Consider the following 25639-nt stretch of genomic DNA (forward strand, 5'->3'; position numbering starts at 1 on the left):
CCCTCCCTCCCATCCATCTTGGCAGAGTTTCTGTGTAGCCCTGGCTGTCCTCAAACTCACAGAGATCCACCTGCTTCTGTCTCGGCTTAAAGCCTGTATCACCACATCTGACTCCAGATTTTATTTTTAAGAAATCAAATTAGACAAATGAAGCAAACAAAAACTCCAGATATCTGGACTTTTAAGCTAGAAACACATTTCTAGACTGGTAGCTTATTTTACTACTATTATTTTTGTGTGTGTGCTTGATTGTCTGTCTGTATAAGCATCACATTTGAGCAGTGCCACTGGATCTCATGGTACTGATTCTGGATTTCCTAAAGAAGCAGCCAGTGCTTATAACTGCTGAGCATTGCTCCAGCTTCTAGAGTGATAACTTTGATTTAGTATGTGTAAAAAAAATACTATAAGGGAGTTGGGTCTGGTGGTGCATGCCTTTAATCATAGTACTTGGAAGGCAGAGGCAGGCTCATCTGACTGAGGGTAGCATGGTTTACACCAAGTTCCAGGACAGTCTGGATCTAGAGAGATCCTGTATCAAAACAAAACCTTTAAAGATGTACTGAATATGAGATTACACTAAAAGTGAGATAATTTTTCATGTCTTTAGAAAGATCTATAAAAAATAAAGTTTACTTTGTTTTTTAAGTTTTTCTTTGCTGAACTGATATTTATGAAGCACTTTCGTACCCAGTGTTCCAGGTGATGAAAACACATGGTGATGGACCAGCCTCTGACCTGAGGAGTTAACTAATATTCCAGAGAGTGGGAAGTGGCTCAAGGAAAGACAGTAACAGAAAAGTAGGATGGCCCATGAAGTGATCATGCATGTGTACATATACATATACACCTCCAAGGTGACAGAGATAGACAAGATCAAGAATTGCCATATGTGTCCTATTCTATCAAAGGCAAACAGTGAGTACTTTACTTACTTTTAGGCACTTAGTGCTAAATTCAAAATGTGATAACATACAAATATATAAAACATGGCAATCTATGAATACAAAGACTTAGCAAAACACAAATTTCCATGATTGGGGACTAGTTAAAAGAATTTTATCATATCTTTAAACAATGTTGGTAGAACATTACATCCAGATACATAAATATTTAAGGACTTTGTTAAATAAAATGGTGAGTCGAAGTGTAACATTTCATTTGGATTGAGGGGATCGGAACACACAGTTTACATTCAATGAAATTTGTGAGAAGATCTAAATAAATTATTCACTGCAAAATCTGAGGGATGGAGACATTTGTATTTAACCATTCTCTATAAAGTCTTGCTTTAAAAGGTGTATAATATCTACAATTAAAAAAACACTAAAGACTTTGAATGCAGAAAGAATTAAGTTTGCTACATCAAATAGGTAGGTAGGTAGGTAGGTAGATAGACAGACAGACAGACAGATAGATATATAGATAGATAGATAGACAGATAGGGTTTCTGCTACTAAATGAAAAAGCAAGCAAAAGAGCTCTGTATGTAAACTTAGGGTGGTGGTGGTGGTGAATCAGAATCCAATTTCATTTAGCCACACTGAATTTTTTCCTTTTTCTTTCTTTTTTTTCCAGATGGGTAGCCCAGGCTGGGCTCAAACTTGCCATGTAGTCAAGGTTGATCTTGAATTTCAGATCCACCAAATAACTCCTGGGATTACAAGCCTGTGCCACCATGACAGCCATGAAAGCTTCAGGTCTTTTATATGTTAAGCAAGCACTCTAACAACTGAGCTACATTCCTAGTTTCATACTCTGAATTCTTTAAGCTTCAATTTATGCTAGATTAAAAAAATATACTTCCCAAGCATTCCATAACACACACACACACTATAAGAAAAAGAAAATTAAAAAAACTTTTCACAAGTTGTAAAATGGCATGTATATACTGACTCTGTTTGAAAAGAAAAAACATATGTAGTCAAGAATAATAACTAAAAGGCTTCACACTGGTGAGTACCACCTCACAAGTGGAATTCTGCTCCCTATGCCACTGAATCCTCTATCATGTATTTGTTTTGAAAATAACAAACTACACACAAGAGACAAAAGAATGCCAAGATACTTACAGTAAAAACCAACAGCTGTAGGCAGCAAAAATAAAGCAAAATTATAAAAAGTCAGCAATCAAATCAAAGTATTCAATAATTCTACAGCTTTGCCTGCATTGCAACTTTGATCTGATAAGAACTTAACATATGCAGACTCAACATAGCTGAGCTCTACTGACAAACACCAGTCAATGCTGGCGAATGACTGAAGGTCACTGCAACCAAAGGCTTATGCACAAAGAAAATTCTAGTACTACTATTAAATGTAAGAAGCTGAATTTGGAACTGGTAATAAATTTTTTCCAAAAAAGCCTGATAACATATTTGATGCACCTTTCACAAAGCTGTACATCTGGGGGGGTCTTAAAATGTCTCTGACAGGTGTGTCTAGCTTCATCACTAGCATGTGTACACACTGCAGTCTCAGCCACATGAAACTTTCTCCAAGTAAATTTAAAAAGCATCTCTGAGTCCTCCTGAGATATTCTCAACGACAGAACTGTGAAGCCAATCTGAGAGCAATCTGAGAAGTACCTGCTCCTCAGGGCTGACTCAGTTCCACAGTAGAACTGTAAATTTTAACCATTTCAACCTCTTTTTTCTGTTACCCTGTATCTTTATCTTCTTTTCACCATTTCTCTTCTTTCACTGAAGTCCTTCTTTATTCCCTCAGCATTACTTTCTAATTATTTACTCATTATTTTTGTCTGTATGCATGCATGGGAAAGTCAGAAGATGGCACATAGGAGTCAGCTTGTTCCTGCCACATGGGGTCCAGGGAGCAAACTGTGACTGTCGGATGTGGTGGCAAGTGCTTTCTTTAACTTGGGTCTTCATCCCCAGCATCTCTAGATGCTTAGGATGTCAATATAGCCATTAAAAAAAAAAAATCAATAAACCCATAAAACCGTATGCCCTTTCTAATAATTGCCTTAATAAAAAGCCTGCATATTTAATTTTGTGCATCTTCTATGGAGTGTCAGAAATTTACCACTGTAGACCACATACATACAAAGAGAAACAGATTTTGATTCTACAACATGATAAACATGGAAAGTCACGAAAACATGCTCTTTCAGCAGAGGAGTCTGGGCTTCAGCACTTGAGAAGCAAGAAACAGCTCACTGGATATAAGAAGAGAATGAATCTACAGGTGGCAAAGCACATGGGGGTGGAGTCTTAAAGCACATGCCACTTTCAAGAAACAGTGAAGCCACAGGTTGTCAGGACAGGCAGCTAGAGAGATAAAAAAGATTTAGCCCTGAAACACCTCAACCTGGTACAGATGTTTCTTCCATTCACAGAAGTGAGCCCAACCTGCTGCTCTCCTGCCTCTGTGACACCTTAGTGCTTACTCTTTCTGAAGCAAATATTTCATTTTATGTACTGTCAACTAGTTTTGCATTTATTTATGATTTCTGTCTGATGACAAAACTTCACTAATACAGCAACTGCTAGAACTTAAGCAAAGTTATGATCCCCTCAAATGTTTGTTCTACATTTGGCAGCCCTATAGAAAGAAAGATGGATGGCATCAGCTTGCTGAGTGTCATGGCTCTGGCCTCAGGTGGGAAAGGAAGAGAACAATGTATACAACTACTTTCACCTGTCTGTGTTTTTGTTAAAACTTGGAGTTTTTAGGTTGTTATAAAAAAATCACAAGAAATAATGTATAGTACAATCTTCAGCAAATGTTTTCTGTTGTGTTAAGGGTTTCTATATAAGTTGCTATAATAAAAGAGAAACTTTACTAACACACCTGTGTTTTCTTTCTGGCACTGAAATGTATTTGAATGACCCCCCTCCCCTTCCTCTGTGCATTAGAACTGAAAACTTAAGTTGAATCAGAAACACTCTGAGGGATCATTTTCCCCATCTCTACTTTGGATTTGATTACACACTCAGTTTTTAATTTTGTCTTTTCTTGAAAAATATTTCACATCTTTAAGTGATGGGTATATAATCAGTTCTTTATAATGAAATTTTAGATTATACAAGTTCTGTGACATTTTATGTCTCTGGGCACCAAGACATGTAGAAAGCAACTTGATCTTCCATCTTGAAAATCATTAGCAATGAAAACAATGCTATACTCTGGTAACAGTTCTTGACTAACCCCCAAACCAACAAAACTAACAAACAAACAAACAAACAAAAATAATTTTAGCTTCATATGTTGAGAGAAAAAAAATCAGTGATTCTAAGAAAATTATTAAGACATTTTAATATTTAGAGATATGAAGACAATCTTCATTAATTCTCTTTCACAGTCTGTTTTCATTCCATCACTCAGCAATTCCTGAAAAATATCACTGAGATTCATTTATTATGAAGTTTCAATTTTGAAGGAAGTAACCACTCCTACTTAGGTTAAAAAAAAAAAAAGACAATTTTCCCACTAGCTTTTTGCATGAAGTAAAAAAACCAGAAGTGAAAACTGCAGGTTAACCCAGTATTTGTTACACAAGGCTCAAGTGATTGAGCCTTATCAAGTTACATGGAAATATTACCTGTAGGATTGGAAAAGTCCAACATGCTAGTGGTAGGCTGTAAGAGATCTGGGCTGCTGGATGAGAGTGTTCCAGGAATTGGCATTATAGCCAGGCTGTGCCTACAGTGCCTGGTTCCCACAATACTGTCATCTTGTGACTGACTCAGGCCTCCATCACTTCAAAAGAAAGGCACATATTACTTTCAAGTATTAGAAGGTACTTACATAGCAAGCAATTTGACATCCTATGTACAAAAGCTTAACAATAACAAAATCAATTCAGTGTGATGACTTAACCAGTTAGATTAAAACATCTCAGCAAACAAAAAGGGTACTTATAATGAAGAAACAGCAATGAAATGTTTTTGAAATTTACATTAAAATGAAATATAAAACAGAACAAATTCTACTATATCACAAATAATAAATTTGCTTCTGGTTTTGGTACAGAAAAACTGAATATTTAGGGACTGCTTAAAATTTGCTAGTCTCAAATTTCAAATATATTTACTGAGCTATACATGGCCACACTACAGGAAGTGTCCCCTCCAAACACATGATAATCACAAGACAGTTTAGGTCAGTAACAGTTAGTTCTCTTTTAAGGTTTCAAAACCACATATTAACTAAAATGCCATTATCTAGGACAAGATACTCTTCCTTTAAAACATTGAGAACTGTCACAAAGGTCATTCTAAAGCCACTGTAAGGAAAAATATAAACACTTTCAGTCAAACTTTGTGTATTTTCCAAATATTAGCTTAATTATAAAGTAAAACTGTTGTATAAAATTTAAGATCACAGTGGAAAAATTTCCATCGTCACCAATGACCAAAATAAGAGTTCTTTCCCTAAACTGACTAGTCTTGAAATGTTTCCCTTAGTATCTATTCCCATCTAAATTTTACTCAGCACAGCCTTCTGTTTTGTTTTTGTTACATAGAGGCATCACAGAACACTTACCTATTATCATGGAAAAGATTAAACTATGACCTAAAAGATGAGTGAGATGGAATACATTTAAAATATATTAAAGCAAAATATGGGCTATAGGCAGACTATGAAATGAAGCAAGATGGGAGAGTAATGGACTGTTAATAGCAAGATCAGAAGGACGGCCAGGACAAGAGAGGGCTGCATAGTCAGGAAGGCATGAAGGTGTGGCATGGAAGGAAGTCATTGTGATGTCAGACAGACTACTTATAAGGTTGTCTTGGGTGAATTCGTTCTCTAGCTGGCCACTGGCTGAAGGACTGAGTGAGCTCAACTAGTTGAAAAATAGTATTTTAGTCTTTATGAAGAGAGTCAAGTTCTTTTATCAAATGAACAATCCAAACCCACAGAAGTGGATCATTTACTTTAACTTGACACTGAGAAGGAGAAGCACAACAATGCAACTGATACAAACAATTGCATTTATCTTCAAGGAGAAGCATCAATCTACTCCTATAAAAAGGAAGGCTTTATTTGGTGAGTAATCCCTGCTTACCCTAAACTAGCTCTTTACAAGTTAGTTGTTGCTGTCACAAACATTTTAAGATTAGCTAAGAGGCGAAAAGAAATGCTGCTGAGTACTTAATCACAAAAGTGTAAAAATCTATTTTTGAACAATAAGTCTTTCTCTAGTTGATTCCTGAAAACACACCAATTTTTTGATTCATAAGGTCAGGTAACCAAATCCAAGGGGAAAAAAATCTTTAAAGATATGACCTACTCTTAACTAACAAAACTAAACTAAAATTGGAATTGTTCTTTGAGACAGGGTCTTATATGAGAATGACCTTGAATGTCTGATCCTCCTGCCTCCACCTCCAAAGTGCTGGTATTCTATGGTGCCTGGGATCAAGGACATAGCCTTTCAGATGCTGGGTAAACACTCTGCCTATTAAGCCATGTCCCTAGCCCTAGGTCAGATTTTTTTCTTAAAAGCAATTCACTGTAGAGGCAAAGTCCACAGAATGTTAAAGGTTCTTAATATTTACTATCACTTAATATGCCACTTAACATTTACTCTGCTTTTTAATAATCAACACACACAACACTACGCATACATACTCATATTAAGTAGGTTAAAATTCATGGTAATTAGGGTGTGAGCATGTAGACATGAAAATTCTGTCATGTACGATTCAAGCTATGACAGGAATGAAGTAATTAATTTGCAAAAAAATCCATGCTTAAAGTTGAACTGATAAAGCCTATTTGAAAATAATTATGTTATTTAGTACCAAAACTGTTTCCTGAGAGGTGATGCAGTAATAGAAATAAGATATTTAAAAAAAAATTCCTTAAAAATTAGTTCCCTAACATTTAATATGTTTGAAAAAAAGTAATCAGTTTCATTATGAAACCAAAGAGGCCACAAAATAACTCCAACATTAAAAGCAGATAAAAAATATACTGATATTTGGAGAGAAAAATAGTTCTCGATGCAAAGAACAAAGCAGTTATTTTCAGCAAGATACAGTGATGTTACTTGGGCAACTGTGAGTAAAGAAAGAATTAAAGCTGAGTGATTTTTTTTTTAAAAAAAAAAAAGGATATTTGATTTTCTGAACTGTGAAATAGCCTCAGGTTAATGAAAACCATAATTTTATGTCATAATTTACAGATACATCCAGATCAATCACTCATCAATAACTTATTTTCATTTAAATTATTTTTTAAAGATTTATTTTATGTATGTATATGAGTGCTCTATTTGCATGTACACCTGCATACCAGAAGAGGGCACCAGACCTTATTACATATGGTTGTGAGCCTCCATGTGGTTGCTAGGAATTAAACTCAGGATCTCTGGAAGAGTAGTCAGTACTCTTAACTACTGAGCTATTTCTCCAGCCCTCATTTTAATTTTTAAGAACAATTTTCCACTTTAAAAGTACATAATTGTTTGGGATTTAAGAATTGTCTACTTTTATCTAAAGTAGATTCTTCTTTTGTTAAAAAAACATTCTTTTCTTCCTGCTCCCACAGATATTGTAATAGCTGCCCTGTTCTTAAGAGGATATACGGGAGAAGTAGAATCTGTTTTCCATGCTTCAGCTAAGGAGTTTTGGCACATAGGAGGCATTCATAAATTATATAATTAAAATTAATTAATATATATATATATTTTTTTCAGACAGGGTTTCTGTGTGTAGCCATGGCTATCCTGGACTCACTCTGTAGACCAGGCTGGCCTCAAACTCAGAGACCTGCCTGCCTCTTCCCCCCGAATGCTGGGATTAAAGGTGTGTGTGTACCACTACCACCTGGCAAAATTAGTTTTTAATTTTAATTAAAATAATTGAAATATTTTATAGTAGGAAAGTTGGAAGATACATGGGGAAAAAAGTGAAAAATTGTTTGTGCTTTATTTAAAAAAAAAAAGTAATCCCAAACAGACATCTGGACATTTGTCCTTCTTGTTAATTTTCATGTCTAACATACCATTTAGCTAACCAATCTTTTATACTTGGACTTGTGGGTATTTCTAGCTTTTTTGTGAGGCTGAAGCAGGAGGATCACTTGACCACAGGAGTTTGAGGACAGACCAGGCAACACAGCAGGACATCATCAACATCGTCCTCATGATCACCATCATCACGAGATCTATAGAAAGGGTGTTGTATCCCTGGATAAACATCTATACTGATCATCTGAACCCAAAGTCTCTGCCTATTATCTACTGATATCACAGTATTGTTTTTCCCTTATAAATGATTTTCAGGATTTGTCAGAAAGGGGAAATCTCTGTAGTCGTTTGAACGAGTATGTTCCCTATAAACTCAAATATTTGAACACTTATTTCCCAGTTGGTGGTGCTATCTAGGGAAGCTTAGATAGTGTAGCTTTGCTAGAAAAAGTACTTTACTGAGAGAAGACTTTGGGTGTTTACAGTCTCATTTCATTTCCTGTTTACAAAATGAAAAAAAAAAAAAGAAATGATAAAAGAACAAAAATCATTTACTGGATGTGGGTGATGCATACCTGTACTTCTAGCACTTGGGAAGAAGCAAGAGTTCAGCCCTTTAAAGAGTTTGAGACCAGCTATGGCTACACAGTGAATTCAATGCCAGATGGAACTACTTGGGGGAGACCCTGTTTCAAAACAAACAAACAAACAAACAAAAAAACAAAACAAACAAAAAAGGCCAAGAACTAGTGATCTGGTTCAAAGGCAGAATACTTGCCTTACATGGGGAAGACCTCCCAAAAACTGCAAGAAAAAAATTACCAAATTCATTTTAAATGATTAGAGTGTCAAAAAAATAATACATATTCTTAAAAACACAGCATAGTTAGTCTAACAGATAAAAATGAAAAAACTAATTCTCACAAACTGGCCTCAGAAATCTGTAGAACTCTTATCTTTTAGGCTTTTAGTGAGTGAAATGACTGACATTATATATCCTACCGCATGCATACAAGCACAAGGCAAAAAACCCAACAAATGAAAAATTAAGTAAAAATACATCCATTTAAACAAACCCATTTCTAATAGGTCTTTTTTCCTTGGTACCAATTCAAAGTTGTCATGTGGGAAATACTCAACTAGCTGTTCCTGGTGACAGCAACTTCTGTGTCTCCTGCTATGAACCTGATATCCATGCTTAGTAACTTACTTCTACTCTCCAAAGAATATACATAATGCCACTGGCTTAGCTGCTCAGAAAGGGTCTTTAATGAGTCACAATCATAACATTCTCTAGTTTTAGATCATACATAACCATACCATCAGTCACAATGATGCACATATTCCAGACTAAGCCATCAGGGCTTCTGGAAATAGATCAAGAAATTACCTGCTAAGGAACTCTATGTGAACTATTCTCTGCTTTCTGGCCCTTAGGGTTTTCTCCTTTCCCACAGTGACTTCAAACACTCCCCAAGCTTGTTAGTGTAGGCTATTGCTCTAACAGTCTCTTAACCCAACCTCCACTGGTGTCAGTGTTTGCTGATATGTACAATAGTAAATACTTTGGATGTTTAAAAGTTGGGGTTTTTATAACTTACTCACCTCAATGAAAGCAGTGACTCAGAAATGAGTGAAGAATGAGCTCTAGAGTGGAATTAGAACAAAGCCATCACATTTAAGTCTCAAGTGAGTGACTAATTAATTGAAGAGAAAATTTGTCTCCCTGGCTAGAAGAACTTGTGATGAATGTTTCCTTATTCCTGAGATGTGTATATGTGTGTGTGTGTGAAATGGGGACATGCATATGTTTGTGTATGTCCATGTGTGCAGAGGGCCAGTGGCTGACATCAGCTATCTTCCTTAATGTCTACATTTTTTTTTTTTTCAGACAGGTGACAGAAAATCTCTGGAAGCAGAGCTTACCAATGCTACAAGACTGGATGGCTATGAAGCCTCAGCGATCTACCCATCCCTGCCCCCAACAGCTGAAATTACAGGGAGTAGCTAGCGTACCTAGTTTATTATAATGTGAATGTGGGGTCTGAACTTTTACACCTGAGTGGCCAGGACTCTACCTACTGAGCCATTTTCCCAGCATGAGATTTTTAGAATACTGATAAAAACAGAAGACTGCATATGTGTTTTTCTTACACCTTTTTGCCAGTGACTAATTCATTATCTTAATTGATTCACCAAGTACTGAATACACCCTTTGTTTTATGTACTGTACTTGCTTAGTGTTTTGTAATTGGTTTAGAAAATTGGTAATACATATCCTGGAGTTATTCTTAACCATGACACTTCCTTGGAATTATTCAATGATCATTTTACAAACCTCAATTTGCATAAAAATCCTTTTACTCAATTTTGGAGATATCTCATGTTTGAAACAAAAACAGATTTAAACTGGGCATGGTGAATATATGCCCAGAAGTCTGAAGGCTGTGGCAAAAGTTCTTGAGTTCCTGCCAACATATGATATATATACAGAAAGACGATCTTAAAAAACCCAAATACCAAAAACTTCACCATCAGTATTCAGGAGAAAGTAAGTAATACCAGCAATAAAAAATGATTATTTAAAAACAAAAAAAATTTACTAGCAATGAATGTGTCCCAAGATTTAAGATGTCCAAATTTATAGATCCAGTAAATTGAAACTGGACCCAGATAGAAAAATACACCACCTAAAATAATCTTCTCTAGAATTCACAACATTAAAAGCTACCAGACAGTGATAAATCCAGAGATAATGCAGAGAACTTTTTATTTTACTCATGTATAAGTTGAAGATTTTATGACAAATAAAACAAACATGACTCAGAGCTCTTTTCTCTACAATAAAAACTTCAGTCAACATTATAATCCCCACACAATATATTCGTATTACCTACCTAAATAGTTTTGGAGGCAAGATACTAAATCGTGTTTTATCCAAAATTTTCCTGATTTTGTTTCTTCCACCTGAAACGGTATTTGCTTTAATTTTCTTATTTCCTTTCTCCTGTGGTGCCTGCTCAATATCCCCTGGAACATCTTGAATTGAATGGCGATTACTTTTTTTTTCAGCAATTTTGGGAATATGAGGAACACCCAATTTCTCTTGTTCAGTCCTACTGAGCAATTCTTTGAACACTGTGGAAATAAACAAACTCATCATTTTCTTTCTCCTCGTTAAAAAGTTTTATACCAATACATTTTAAGGATAGAAATCATCATCACTTTCTCAGGCTAATACTCATTTTAAAATCATCTGCTAGATCCCTAAAGTGATAGGATGAAGTCACTGGTAAAAACTGAGATGAAACAGGCTGGCAGCATGTGTGAAAAGTGTGTACTACACAAGAGACTACCTGTCTCATCCAGCTCTACCATGACTGAGCTGCAGCCTAGCCCAGGGGTTGTTTTTCTTTGTTCTTTTCCTTCCTTCACTTCTCTTTCCTCTCTTACTTTCTTTTGCTGTTGTGACACAGGGTTTTGCTTCACAGCCTGGGCTTCAACTCTCAGTTATCTCCCTGCCTCAGCCTCCCAAGTGCTGGGACTACATGCTACTCCACTGGGCTTGTTAAAAAAATTACCTGTACAGACTTATGGAGATCAGGATGTTATGCTATGCATTCATGTAACATTCATTATCATATCCCGAACCACTGTTCGTCCATGATTGCACACTCTCTCATCCCTTTCTTAGTCTCTAATAATCTTTAGCCTGATTTCTGGTCAACACTCCTTTTGCTGCCACAGAAGAGAGAACATGCCATACTGGACTAGTTTAGTGTAACATCTTCCAGCTCTATCCACTTTGGCCAAGTGTTAGGATTTGACCTCTGTTGTGGCTTAATACTTCTCAATATTACATACCATTCTTTTACCTATCAATGGGTCTCAGTCTGATTTCTAATTTTAGTGATTTGTGAGAGTAGCAATAAACAACATGCAGGTATTTCTTAGATTTCTGATATCATTTCTTGTGACTCTCCACTAAGGAGGTAGACACCACCCTCATGCACAAGTACTATTTAGCCATATGAGGAACTTGTCTTCTCCACAGTAGTCATGCTCAGTTACAAAGAGTGCCTTTCCCACACATCCTTATCAACATCTGGTATACTTTTTCTTCTTTGTTTAAAGTCACTTAAGACAGAAGATGACTGTGGTCTAGATTTGTAGTTTTCTGGTGGTTAATAATACTGAGTACTTTCTTAAATATTTGCTGAATATTAAATTTCTTAAATGTTAAATATTAATACTTTCTTAAATATTGTCTGCTTTTTCTTTTGGCAAGGGTCTGTTTAGATAATTTGCTCATTAAAAAAATATAAGATTACTTTTTCATTCTTTTTAAAAAAGATTTATTTATTTATTTTATGTATATAAGTACAATTAGAGATTTCTTCAGACACACCAGAAGAGGGTGTCAGATCCCATTACAGATGGTTGTGAATTACCATGTGGTTGCTAGGAATTGAACTCAGGACCTCTGGAAGAGCAGTCAGTGCTCTTAACCACTGAGCCATCTCTCAAGTCCGATTCTTTTTTAAAAACCAAAACAACAACAACAACAACAACAACAACAACAACAAAGACAGCATTTCATTATAGAACTCAGCCAGGCCTTGAACTTTCAATCCTGTTCTAGCATCCAAGTACTTTTCTTTCCTCCTTTCTTATTTTTTGGAGATAGGGTCTTAGGTAGCTCAGGCTAGCCTTGAAGTCCTAATTCCCCTATCTCCATCATACCAGCTTTTTTTTTTTTTAAAAAAAGATTTATTTATTTATGTATGTGAGTACACTGTCATTGTCTTCAGACACACCAGAAGAGAGTATCAGATCCCATTACAGATGGTTGTGAGCCATCACATGGTTGCTGGGAATTGAACTCAGGACCTCTGGAATAGTAGTCAGTGCTCCTAAACCTCTGAGCCACTTCTCCAGCCCTCATACCAGCTTTTTGAGATCTTTATATAATCTGGATATTAAGTTTCTGTCAGAAGAACTGACAAATATTTTTTTCCCATCTTGTAGGGTCTTCAGCAAGACAAGAAAGACGACACTGCCATGATGAAAGCATATGAAAATGGCATTAAAAATGAGATTTTTACTTCTGTGTACATATGAGTGTCTGAGGTGTGAACAAATGCCTGAGTTCAGAAGAGGGCATCAGATTCCTTGAACCTGTAGCTGCAAATGGGTGTTATCTGATGTGGGTGATGGAAACAGAACTCAGGTCCTCTGGAAGAATACCAAGTGCTTTTAACCACTGGGCCATCTCTTCAGCACCAAGAGAGACATTTTAGTTTCCCCTAAAACCCCAAGCACTCCATTTCCTTCTGAAAGGCATATTACTAGGATTCTGTCATTCTGATTGCAATCTAATCAGCCTTAAGGGATTTCCTTCCCTATCTTGTAAAAACTCCCAAGTGGTCTTTGGTTTTTAGTTGCTATTCTGGATTTATGGCTATCATTCTCATGATTTTAGCCAAAATTCAATAGAGTCTAAAGCAAATTAGAATAAATCATAAAAATGTCTAAAGCAAATGACACCAAATCTTAAAAATTGCAAGAACAAATGAATGGTACATTTGGTGAAAAGCACAAGCTTAACACCTGTTTTATTCTAATATAAATATGAAAAAATACAGATGTAGCTCAGCTATAGGGCACTCGGGCACCACGTGTAAAGCACTGGGCCCGCCCCTTATACCACAGAATTATAGAACACAGCGTAGCTACCATAAGGGTACCAGAAAGGAAGGACATGCTGTTTAGAAATCTCACTTATATATTTCAATGTTTCATTCAACTTATTTGATGAACCAACTAATCTGGCATTTGATTCACTGTAGAAAGCTAGGTTTGTAGGTCAGGAGTAGAAAAAAGACTGCTTATGATGGACAAGCTTTATTAAAGTCATCTAGGTTTTATTATTGTGCTCTGTACTGTACACAACAGGAACTCAAGAGATACTTTACACAGGACTGAAGCTGTATCTCCATTTCCTTAGGTTTAGGATTACTACTATTTCCATAAAATTTTGACTATATAAAAATTATAGATTACAAAATCCTAATAATCTTCACAAAAAGTTAATATTTTACTATCATCAACCTCATTAAAATGACTTTTAGCTTTTCTATTACACAAAATAATACAAAACCTTACCTCAGCAGCTTTTACAACAAAACTTACCAAAAATGTTGGTCTTCACAGTAAGTGCAAGATGAGTATTATTCCTCAAAATTTCAAGTGCTTTAGCAAATGTAATATTCTCAAAGTTTTGTCCATTGACTTCCATTATCTTGAAAATATTTTAAAAATACAAATTAAGACAAAAGTAATATTAGTCAAATTTATAATCTTAAAAGCTTAAAGAGTAGAAAAACTAAAATAGAATTTAAATAAATCACACCATATGTGAACAATGATTAGAAACTGGACTATCGTTCTTTCCCCTGTACTGCTTAATTTTCAAATCTTACATTATATGTATTTTAAAAGGTCACTTTCTTTGGAATCCTAAAGAATATGGCCCAGTAGTCAAGTGCAAGAACTGCTCTTACAGAGAATGCAGGTTCAGTTTCCATGCCCATGGTGCCTCACAATCATTCCTAACTTCAATTCTAGATGATGCAATACTTTGTTCTGACCTCTGCTGGCTCCAGGCAAGCACAGGATGCATAGATATTCAAGCAAAGCACACATACACACAAAATAAAGAGGGGGAGGGAGAAAATAAAACAGGGACTGGAGAGATGGCTGAGTGGGTAAAGGTGCTTGCCACCAGCTTGAATTTGATCCCCAGGACCCATATGGTAAAAAGAAAGAATTGACTTCTCAGATATCCGCACATATATCATAACTCGTATGTGTGACTAAGAATACACACATATACTAAACATAATAACATATATATGATAATTTGTAAGTGAAGAAAAATTCTAATCATGTCTAGTTCACAAGATGAAAACACTACTTACGTTTATACAGATTTTAGTCAAATAGTCTAAAGGGAAATTTAGTGCATTCCAAGGTATTAATTTAAAAGCAGCATACTTATACTGAATGTAACAGTGCATGCCTATCAACCCAATACTAAGGCAGGAGGGTTTAAAGTACAGAGCAACATAGTCAAGCTCTGTCTTAGGGGGAGAAAACCAAATCAGGATTCTAAGTATTTCCTTTTTCTTTTTTTGTTTTTTAAATTTATAAAAGAACCAGGCAGCCAGTCCAAAGCAGCACTACTGTGATGTTTTTTCTTCAGGTGAGAAAACTGCTTTTTCACTGAAGGGATTCCTTAATTTGGTTATATCCCATTACCACACAAAATGTTTACTGGATGTAGGTGGGGTGGGGCATGTGCTCAGCATTCAGGAGGCAGAGGAGCTCTGTGCATTAAAGGGCAGCCTGCAGCCTGGTCTACTACATATTAATTTCAAAGATACAGTGAGACCCTGCCTGGAAACCAATACCAAAAAGGATAACAACAATAAACCAGTAAGCTATCACCTAATTCCTCCCATATCTCAGTTTTTCTGGGTTTTTCATCTATTTCACTCTGCTTATAAATGCAGCTGTGGTACTATATGGACACTAGTTAATTTGATGCTATCACTTAATCTTCAGCCACTTACATTGAAAGCACTGTCAAGCATCTATCCCATCACACTTGTAAAGGGTGCTAATTCATGAACATCTTTCTAGAACATTCTGAAGTTGCCAAGGATAAATTTCATAATCCTTTGGAAACAGGGAGGGCCATTCAAAAGTTATATAGACTGAGCCTTGTAGAATACATGGTTTTCAACCATACTATTATAAAATTTCCTATCAAAAGTAATGAATATATGATAAATATTTTGAAAATAAATCCTATTTAGATATTAACACTAGGGCTGGGGAGATAGCTTGGTTGGAAAAGGGAGGACCTGACTTCCTGATGCTGGGAAGGTAGAGACAGGTGGATTCCTGGAGCCAATTTGGTAAGTTCCAGGCCACTGAAGCAGTCAAGGAAAGAAAAAGGTAGGCAGCTCCTAAGAAAAACACTTGGGGCTGGAGAGATGGCTCAGCGGTTAAGAGCACTGACTGTTCTTCCAAAGGTCCTGAGTTCAATTCTCAGCAACCACATGGTGGCTTACAACCATCTGTAATGGGATCCGATGCCCTCTTCTGGTGTGCACGAAGACAGCTACTCGTCATATATATAAAATAAATAAAATCTTAAAAAAAAAAACCCAAAACACTCAAAGTTGTCTCTGATATTAACACACACACTCTCATGGTCTCAAAACTACCCTCCCCCAAAAGAAGCAAAAGTAACAGATGTATTATTTATCAGAGTTCTTATTTAAGAGTGGATTATACACTTACCTGATCACCCCGCTTCAGTCCTACGTCAGCAGCTTTGCTACAAGGCTCTACTTCTTCAACAAAGACACCAAATCCCTTCTCACTGCCTCCAGTAAGGCTGAAGTGCAGCGGGGACTCACGGGATGCCTTCTGCAGTACAACTTGCCTCCACTTAGCCTTTGCGGCACAGGCAATATTCAATAATCTGAGGTGACCATTCATTTTCTGTGAAGCAGAAAAGACTAAAGTGTACATATATGTACCTATTCTTACCGGGTTTAAAATATTCTACAATGGTTAGGATTAGAACCAAAAAAACACAAACTACAGAACTTATGAGCAAGGTAAACAAGACGGAAGAGGGTACTTCCACCCTAGAGTACTCAATAAAATTTCTCAATAGGGTTTTAAAAGACATCATAATAATGAAAAAGGTTATCCAGAATCTTCTGAATTTAGTGTATTATGTGTATTACCTTGTATGTCTCCTGACTGTTATACAAAACAGGATCTTCTAAAATTCTATTTTAAAAATGGAATAACTTCCTATTGCTCGATATTCAGACATGTCCAAGTTTCTACCTCTTCAAAAAATATTTAACTCTTTTTTAAACTCAGTAATAGTCTAGAAGTTCTATCTCTAGTTTAATATTTAGTGATTCTCAAACAGGTAATATAATAATGTGTTTCTGAACATGATATGGCTCTAATAAAAAGCTATACAATTTTTTTCTTCCAGGGCAGTGATCAAATTCTACACTTGTACATAGTATCTTTTGAGTGGAAGATTGCAATGAATGGGGGTGGGGGCAACCCATGACTCAACCTCGATTTCCAATGTCTTTTAAATAGCTACACATTGGCATTCTAAGAGCTAAATGATGTTAGCGTGTCCATCAGTCAAGTTCCCCAATCTCTTTTCATGCTTCCTCATTCTGCACAGAGCAGATATGCTTCAGGAAAGTCTACAGGAACTAAGGGTAAAAAGGGACCAGAGTGCCACTTTGTTCCTCCTGGGCTCAACTCAACCCACTTGCTAAGCATTTTCTCTGTGCCAGTCTGTTTTCAGGTTTACCTCACTAGAGTCATCACAATCTCCCCAGATTGGAGATTACCATTTTCTACTGAGATCTAAGCTTATGTAACCTGTCCAAGTGCACATTCGAACAAGAGGCTAGTTCCAAAACAAAAATGAGCATAAAAAGAACATGTTTTTTTACTTTGGTGAGAAACTCTTATCCTACAACAGATATGGGAGAAGATAGAACTTGTTCTGAGTTGCTGCTCTTGCTGAGGGAGTAGGGAGAACACTGAATTATGAAAACAATAAATTCTTTTGAGCCTTACTGTATCTTCCAAATTTTTTTCAAATTCTTCTAGAAATTGAGCCATAGCAGGATCACCTTCAAAATCATTAAAATGATTATTTACCCATAAGAGTACAATCCGGGTCACCTGTGGAAACAGGAGAAAGCATGTGGTTATGTGGTACTCTTCTGTCTGTCTGGCTACTCTTGAGCTTCCTTTGTTCTAACATAGAGGCAGGGGCTAGAAGAAAGGGCTCAGTGTGTAAAGTGTTTTCTGTGCAAGCATGGGATGTGAATTCAGATCCTTAGCACATGCCTGTAAGTCCAGTCCTTAGAGATGGAGATAGGATATTCCAGGGAGCTCCCAGCTGGTGGTTCCTAGTCCAACTTGAGACCTTGTCTCAAAAATATAATGCAGGGAGCAAGAGGATGTTCATGTGGTACATGGACCTGCATACACACAGATAACCCACTCCCAACACAAAACTAACAAATGTAGGTGGATTTGAATACTGTGCCTAATAAAGTCAGCAATGATTCATACTCTGAAATTTGTGACAGAATTATCTACAATGTCACCATTTTAAGCAGTCTAAAGCACACACTTTGGTAGCATTTAGTACATCCAACAATGTTACACACCCATTATACAAAGTTCTAGAACATTATCACAGCTGTTCTCAACGTGGGTCATGGCCCCTTTGGCAACTCTCTTATCTCCAAAAACATTTACATTATGATTTTGAAGTGCAGCATAATTCAGTTAAGGATAAGCAACAGAAATGATTTTATGGTTAGGGTCACAGCATGAGGAACTGTAGTAAAGGGTCCCAGTATTAGGATGGCTGAGAACCACTGCTTTATTACCTCCAAAGAAGAATATACACTCATTAATTAGTGTGTTCTCATTCTGCATCCTTGTGCCCCTGAAAGTTACTGTGAATCTGCTTTTCTGTCTCTGTGGATTTTTCCTACTTTAGATATTTCATATATACACTCACATAACATATAGCCATTTATGACTTTTTTCATTTAGCACTTCAATTTCATGCATATTTTTTTACTGCCATATATGATTCATTTATCCCTGATGATTTTGGGTTGTTCCCACCTTCTAACTATGAATATTTGTGTCTTAGTTTTTGCTTGCAAATCTGTTTCCTTTCTGTACATATCTAGCAGAAGAATTTTTGGGTTACATGCCTGCTGTGTTCAGCCTTTTAGAGAGCTGCTAAATTGTTTTTCACAGTACAACATTTTATATTACCGTCTTCAATACTGTGTTATGTGTCCATTCCTTATATCTCAAAGAGTGTTCACTTTCTCCTATTAAAAAAGCTATCTTAGTGGGTGAAAAGTAGTTCACTTTGGTTCTGAGTGCACTTTCATATGTGCAATGACAGTAAACATCTCCATATGTTTGCAGACCATTTATGAATCTTCTGTAGACAGGTCATTTGTTCATTTTTCAGTCTTGTTGCTTGTCTTTCTGTCCTTCAGTTTTAAGAGTTTTTTATTCTGGTTAGTAGATCCTTATCACATTTGTAAATCTGTATGGTGTTTTATGCAATTTTTCGCCTTTTCCATTTTCTTATATGTGTGTGGGGTATACATGTGCAAGTCTGAAGTTGATGTTGGGAATCATCTTCTATCACTTCCTTATTCACTGAGTCAGGGTATCTCAATCAAACCCAGAGCCTGCTGACATGACTAGTCTTGCAAGCTAGCTTGAACTGGGAAAGTCCCATCTCTACCTTTTGAGGCTTGGATTACAGATTGGTTGCAATGCTTACCTGGAATCTGCATGGGTTCTGGGGATCCAGACTCCCACCCTCATCCTTGCCCAGCAAAGTGTTTTAATCTCTGAGCCATCTCCCTATCCTGTATTTCTTGATAGAGCTTTTTGATACAGAAAAAAGATTTTAATATTGGAAGTTCTGCTTATCTGTCTTTTATCTTTTTGCTTGTGCTTTTGGTGTTATATATGGAAAACTAAAGTCAATTAGTCTAAAGGCATTACTGTTTTGGTTCTTAAAAATGTTTTCAACTATTACTACTGTAGAGGTTCTTGACGTGTGTGGGGTACATGTGCCATGATCTGGATTAAAGTGAGAGGACAACTTTGTGAAGCTGGTTTTCCCTTTTCACGTGTACATGTGTACTGGAGTTTGAACTCAGGTCTTCAAGTTGTTAGAATTGTACAGCAAGTGTCTTTACCTACTGAGTCATACTGCTGGTCTCAAACCTATAACACTGGTCTTACATCAGTTTGGTGGTGAACTGTAGGCATGTGTGTGTCCTCATACAGCTACTTATGCTGGTTCCCATGTTTAGGTCTCTGATTGATCTCTTTTGAACGAATTTTTGGATATGGTGTATAAAAGGGTCCAAATTTATGCTTTTACATAAATATATCTATTTCTAAATAATGCTTTGGTTCTTTTCCTAAATACCCCTTAATTTTCTCCAGGGCTAAAGTACTTCTGTCTAATTCTAAAACATGGGTGGTAGTGAGGGGGAAGTAAGGGCTGTAGTTTTGGAAAGTCTAGTCTCCTAAATAATAGAATTTACAGTTTTCTCATATATGATTTATTATTTCTAACATGTAATTCAGGAAGACACACCATGAAATTATGACCCTGCTTTTACTTTCTAAAAACAATTTTTTTTCCAACCAATATGATGAGGCGTCTTTCCAATGAACGTATAGTGTCCCATAAAATAAGCTAAAATCATCAATCAAAAATAGTAAACAATGCTCAGTGCAAAAAATAACCGAATGACACATTTCCCATAACATAGATTACGGAAAAGAAACTAAGTGCTGACAAACTTTTCAGATGATTATAGAGTCTCTAACTCAGAAAAGTTTGGATGGTCTTATCCTGAGACTTACAAACAACCCATCTTCTTGAAAAGTTCATTTGTGGAGTATTACTTAAAACTCACTAACCAGCTACATGTTTAATCTATCTGCACAAACTACTACTATGTTTTCTGAATTTACAACGAGCTATATCACCATCTTACCTCAGTTTCTGATTTCTGTAGCTTGTATCTGCTTTTCTCAAGGTTATTTTGTTAGAAAATGATCAAACACACGTCTACACTGGACTTACTAAATTACTCAGGTAAACTTATTTTTTTCTATAAAAACCCAACAAAACCCCCACTTTATCTATTAAGTGCAAAAGTATCTATTAATAAAATATAAAGGTCAAAGTTGTTTTTTATATTTATAAACCAACCTTATCTCTTAAGCTGTCAATTTTAAACCATTCTAAAAGCTTGATCCCAACATCCAAAGGAGTTCCAAGAAATGTCCTATAAGTTAACAGGAAATCTTCTATATATGTTGGGTCCACAATAGAATGTTCTTCTATCAAATGCATGATGAGACGCTCAGGTGTTGCCTAAAAACCCAAGGAAAGAAAACACTAAGAAAAAACAAAACTCAAGGTGTCACATTATCTCCCACTATTCTCCTTATGTAGCCTTTAGATTGTAATTTAGTAGCAACCAGAGGCTTACAGTTGAGATATGGTAGAGGGGTCAGCATCTGTTCAGCTCTGTTTCTTTCTACTGGCATTTCACTATCACAGGACCTAAGAAATGTACTGACTTATTCCTTGTATGGGCTGTTACTATTACTTCTGCTACAGTACAGCATGTAATGACTGTCCAAGGCAAAGGAAACAAACAGAAATCAATCAATCAATCAATCAATCAATCAAGCAAGCAAGCAAGCGAGCGAGCGAACAAGCGAGCAAACAAGCTTTCTTCCACTTTTAATCCAAATCAATTCTTCTATCCCAGGCTACAGGAATAAAACACACACACACACACACACACACACACACACACCGTATTGAGTTTCTGAACCAATGTTAAAAATTTATTAGACTTTGCAGATCTTCTAATTAATTAATTTTTTGGTGTGTGTGTCATATGGAGGTCAGAAGACAACCTCTTGTTCTTAAAGAACTTTCTTTTATTTTTTGAGACAGAGTCTCATGGGCCTGGGAGCCTTACAAGCACCAGCCATCATGCCTGGCTCTTTGGAGGGTTGGCAGGGTGAGGTTTAGGCCAGAGAATTACACCAGTGTCTTCCTCAAATGCTCTCTACCATAGACACACACACACACACACACACACACATTTATTTATTTTGAGAAAAAAAATTTTGTTGGGGCTCACCAACTGGCTAGAAAGAGCCAGGGACCTTTGTTTCTGTCTCCTCAATGTAAGAATTACAGTTGCTTGTCACCACACTAGTCTTTTTAAAGAAACCTAAAATAAGAGTCTTGTGCTTGCACAGCAAACACTTTACCAACTGACCTATCTCTCCAACCTCCCAAGTTTTGAGAATTAAACTTAGGTCCTCATGTTTGCAAGGTAAGCACTTTACCAACTACACTGCCTTTGCAAGCCTGCTCTGCTACCCTTTCAGAACATACATAAAAAGAAAACAAATATTCAGTTGAATATAAAAAGCAACTGAGGGGCCTGCAGAGATGATGCAGTGATGAAGAGCACTTGGGCACAACCAACTCTAACTCCAATTCCAGGTGATCTCTTTACTGACCTCTATAGATATGGCAACACATACATGGTGCACAGACATACACACAAGCAAAACTCTAATATACATAAAATTTAAAAATCTAATTATGGCCCTTAAGTTCAAACTCCAATCTGCTGCAACCATACAAATAATTAATCCCAACATCTATATAGTAAACAAACATTAACACTGACCATGCTGTTATCTCAGAGTTTTTATTCCCCAATGGCACCCAATGCATACAAATCACGTTCCCTGAAGGTACTCAGGAGTAAGAAAGATGTCATATAACTAACTTACAGCATAGAGACTGTAAGTTATTCTTCTTTGTTTCTTACTCTCAAAAATATTAAGTCTAAGATTATCAAATTGGATTTTTATTCAGGCCAATCATGGTTTAGGAAACTTATATGTGGTCTTAGGGTATACACAGTGAGTGAGTGTGGTAACTGGTTGACTTTAAAGGAAGGACACTATCCTGTTTATCTAAACTGGTAGATAAGAGTTCCTACAGAGTCTGGATTATAAATTCAAAAATTTGAAGAAGGTGCCATTATCATGCAAAAGTATGTCTCCAATGTCTACCCTAGCAACTAAGAAAGTTTGACACTTGGAGAAAGAATCACACTCTGGATATTCTTCACCTGGAGAAAGGCAAAAGACACGGTTGGCACTGTTATTCTGGCATGGTAGAGACTAGTTAAAACTAGCAAATAAGCATGAGAAGAATTAATAAATATGGAAGTAAAACATTAGAAAGAAAGCTTGTAGGATAGTTTTAGACCTGTTAAATATCACATAACCCATGGTTGTAGAATGCAGACAGAGAGTTGTAGACGTACACTGAGAGTGAAGATAAATACCTGTTTTTCTAGCTCTGACTCGTGAGGGGTTGTAAATATACAATACAATAAATTTCCAGATCCTGGCTTATAAATGCTATTCTCTACTGGAAAGATCAAGAACTTTCTGGAGAAATGGCTGATTTCAGAGTAGGAACAAAAAAAGTTCATGATAATCCTTATTGATTGTCAGAAAACTAGAAAATGCTCAAAGAATGACGAGGGCATTTCAAAATAATACAAGAGTCAACCTGTAGAGCATTGGAACAATACTGATGGCAAGGGAGTATGACACTAAGTCCATACCAAACACAAACTAAAAAATGACAATCAGTTTTTACAAGAAAAATTATAGCATCAGTAAAACAGTGTTTTCAGCAGGAATTGTCAACAATAATAAAAACAGGTAGAAAGACATTTGCACCGAGTTGTTACTATCCACAAACTGGAGGCAGTGTGTCATTTCAGAACATCTCTTCATCAGATACTCATTAATTATGAAATGTCACAAATGGTGACCTCACAGAAAAAAAAAAACCCTTGCATATGGACACAGGTCATCAAATGTTAGGTTCCCTAGAGGAAAGTGTCAACACTGCACCAAACACACAAAGCAGAGTGTTAATCATAGTGAAATTCCTTTATGGAAAACCTGAGTGTAGTTTGGCCATGGGTATACGTGACAGGATTTAAGACATGGATTCTTTAAGTTTGCTGGGGATATGGATAACAAAGAGGACTAAGCACTCTAGTGGAGCAAAGTGACATGACAATGAAATACAACAATGTTCTTAGATGACAATACAGACAAGAAAGAAATTACTGGAAGCACTGGTGAGAATTTACTAGGGACTTTTAAGTTGACTGTATTATCTTAACAATGTGTCCTTCAATAATTGGAGAATTCTTTGGTGTTTATGTAGGAGTACTCTTGCTTTAGGAGTGGTGAGACATTGTATTTGTAAAATATCTCAATTCAAAAGAAGACTGATGAAAAAGGGGCAAATGCAACACAATATTAAAAGTAGGGGAAACTTACAGAGTTGTCTGTATTGTTCTTGAAACTTTTCTTCTTGTTCATGTGTACAAGGGTATGTGTGGGCCAAAGGTCTTCCTCAAATATTATCCACCATGTTTTAAGACAGGGTCTCACACCAAACCCAGAGCACACAAATTCAGCTACGCTGCTTGGTCACCAAGATAGTGGGATCCTCTCATCTCTACTCCCCCACTGCTTCAATTACAGGTGCACACCAATGTGCCCAGATTTCTGACTTGAGTTATGACAGACTCAGGTCCCTATACTTGCATTTGTCTAACAAGCCCTAACAAACTAAACTGAGCCATCTCCCTACTCTAGTTCTTAAACTTTTCTGTAAGTTTTAAATTATTAAAATATAGGGATCTTTGTCAAAGACAAAATAATGATATATTAGCCTATATATTCTATTTAATGTTGTCTGCCTACCTTCCTTCCTTCCTTCCTTCCTTCCTTCCTTCCTTCCTTCCTTCCTTCCTTCCTATCTTTGGAAAAAGTTTCATATAGCTGAATATGGCCTTGAACTTACTTTACATATAGCTGAAGCTAGTCTTGGATGCAGTAGCCTCTTGTGCAACTACCATACCCAGCCATACTCACCTTTCCTGCACACACACAAGTTATATTAAGAGAATTCAATTCCCAAGAAAGAACTGATATGGCATCATTTGAATTTCTTCTCTATGCTATTAAGTTGTCCATTTGCCAATTAATAATGACATATTTTGCAAATAAGGCTAGCTTAAAAAGAGAAATGTCTATTTTAGTTTTAATTATTCTTGATTTACTTTATATCTAGGAGTCTTCATAGAGACAAGAACAACAAAGAATATAGGAGATGTAGAGAAGGGAATACAGAGGTTGCTGCTTTGAGTATAATTATACTAAACCTCCAGATTTTCCTCATTCAGTCATAATTTTACTTCCTGTATCTCTTCCATTTTCAATTAAAATAAAGGTTCAGAGAAGCCACGGTTGATTTCAAGCTAACAAGAGCTCTGCATCTTCATTGTGGACTCTATGTGTCTTTGTGGCTAGTCTTTAAATTTCCTGTTCCTGTCTCTCCACTAAAATTGCTTGCTTTCTTTTTGTAAGACCAACACCCACTATCAAGGGTTTATACATTTAAGAAGAAACGATTTGACTAGTATAATCTAAAATAATATTGTATCAATTTGGATATTAAATGGCAATAATTATCTTTTATCATTCAGGTGTATAAGAACAAATTAAACATCAATAAACTAACACATAAAGTTGTCTAAAGCCCATTTTTAAAGCAAGATGAAAGATCTCAATGAAGTTTCTAGAACAAGAAGTAAAACACCCACCTTGATTACAATGTGTCCTTTCCTGGTTCCGCTTCGGTCTAGTTCACGGTGCTCATGTACCATGACAATTTCTCCCTCTTCCTCAACTTTATGGGTATTTTTTTCCACATGATTTAAAATTCTCCAATAGTCCTGTTGAGCTATGCAGACAAACTGTCCAAGAACAACATGGGGACAGTTAATGAACCTATAGTACATAAACACATCACTATGCACCAAGGCAGAGCACAATGGCAAGAAATCAAGTGGCATCAGCTCTTTCTCA

At 36.3% G+C, this 25639-nt stretch overlaps 1 protein-coding gene across 3 annotated transcripts in view; it reads right to left on the reverse strand.

The window, feature by feature from the left end:
- The window catches only part of Rapgef6 (Rap guanine nucleotide exchange factor 6), a 168327-nt gene that overhangs the window by 46738 nt on the left and 95950 nt on the right, over nucleotides 1-25639 (reverse strand). For all 3 annotated transcript variants that reach the window (XM_028775866.1, XM_028775867.1, XM_028775868.1), the window contains 7 exons: nucleotides 25375-25527; nucleotides 20847-21011; nucleotides 17639-17746; nucleotides 16313-16516; nucleotides 14135-14243; nucleotides 10840-11080; nucleotides 4565-4722 (listed from right to left, as the gene is read on the reverse strand). In XM_028775866.1, coding sequence (XP_028631699.1) covers nucleotides 4565-4722; nucleotides 10840-11080; nucleotides 14135-14243; nucleotides 16313-16516; nucleotides 17639-17746; nucleotides 20847-21011; nucleotides 25375-25527 — 1138 coding nt within the window. The remainder of the gene's footprint in view (nucleotides 1-4564; nucleotides 4723-10839; nucleotides 11081-14134; nucleotides 14244-16312; nucleotides 16517-17638; nucleotides 17747-20846; nucleotides 21012-25374; nucleotides 25528-25639) is intronic.

Source organism: Grammomys surdaster, unplaced genomic scaffold (genome assembly GCF_004785775.1).
Source record: "Grammomys surdaster isolate TR1022 unplaced genomic scaffold, NIH_TR_1.0 262, whole genome shotgun sequence".
NCBI lineage: Eukaryota > Metazoa > Chordata > Mammalia > Rodentia > Muridae > Grammomys > Grammomys surdaster.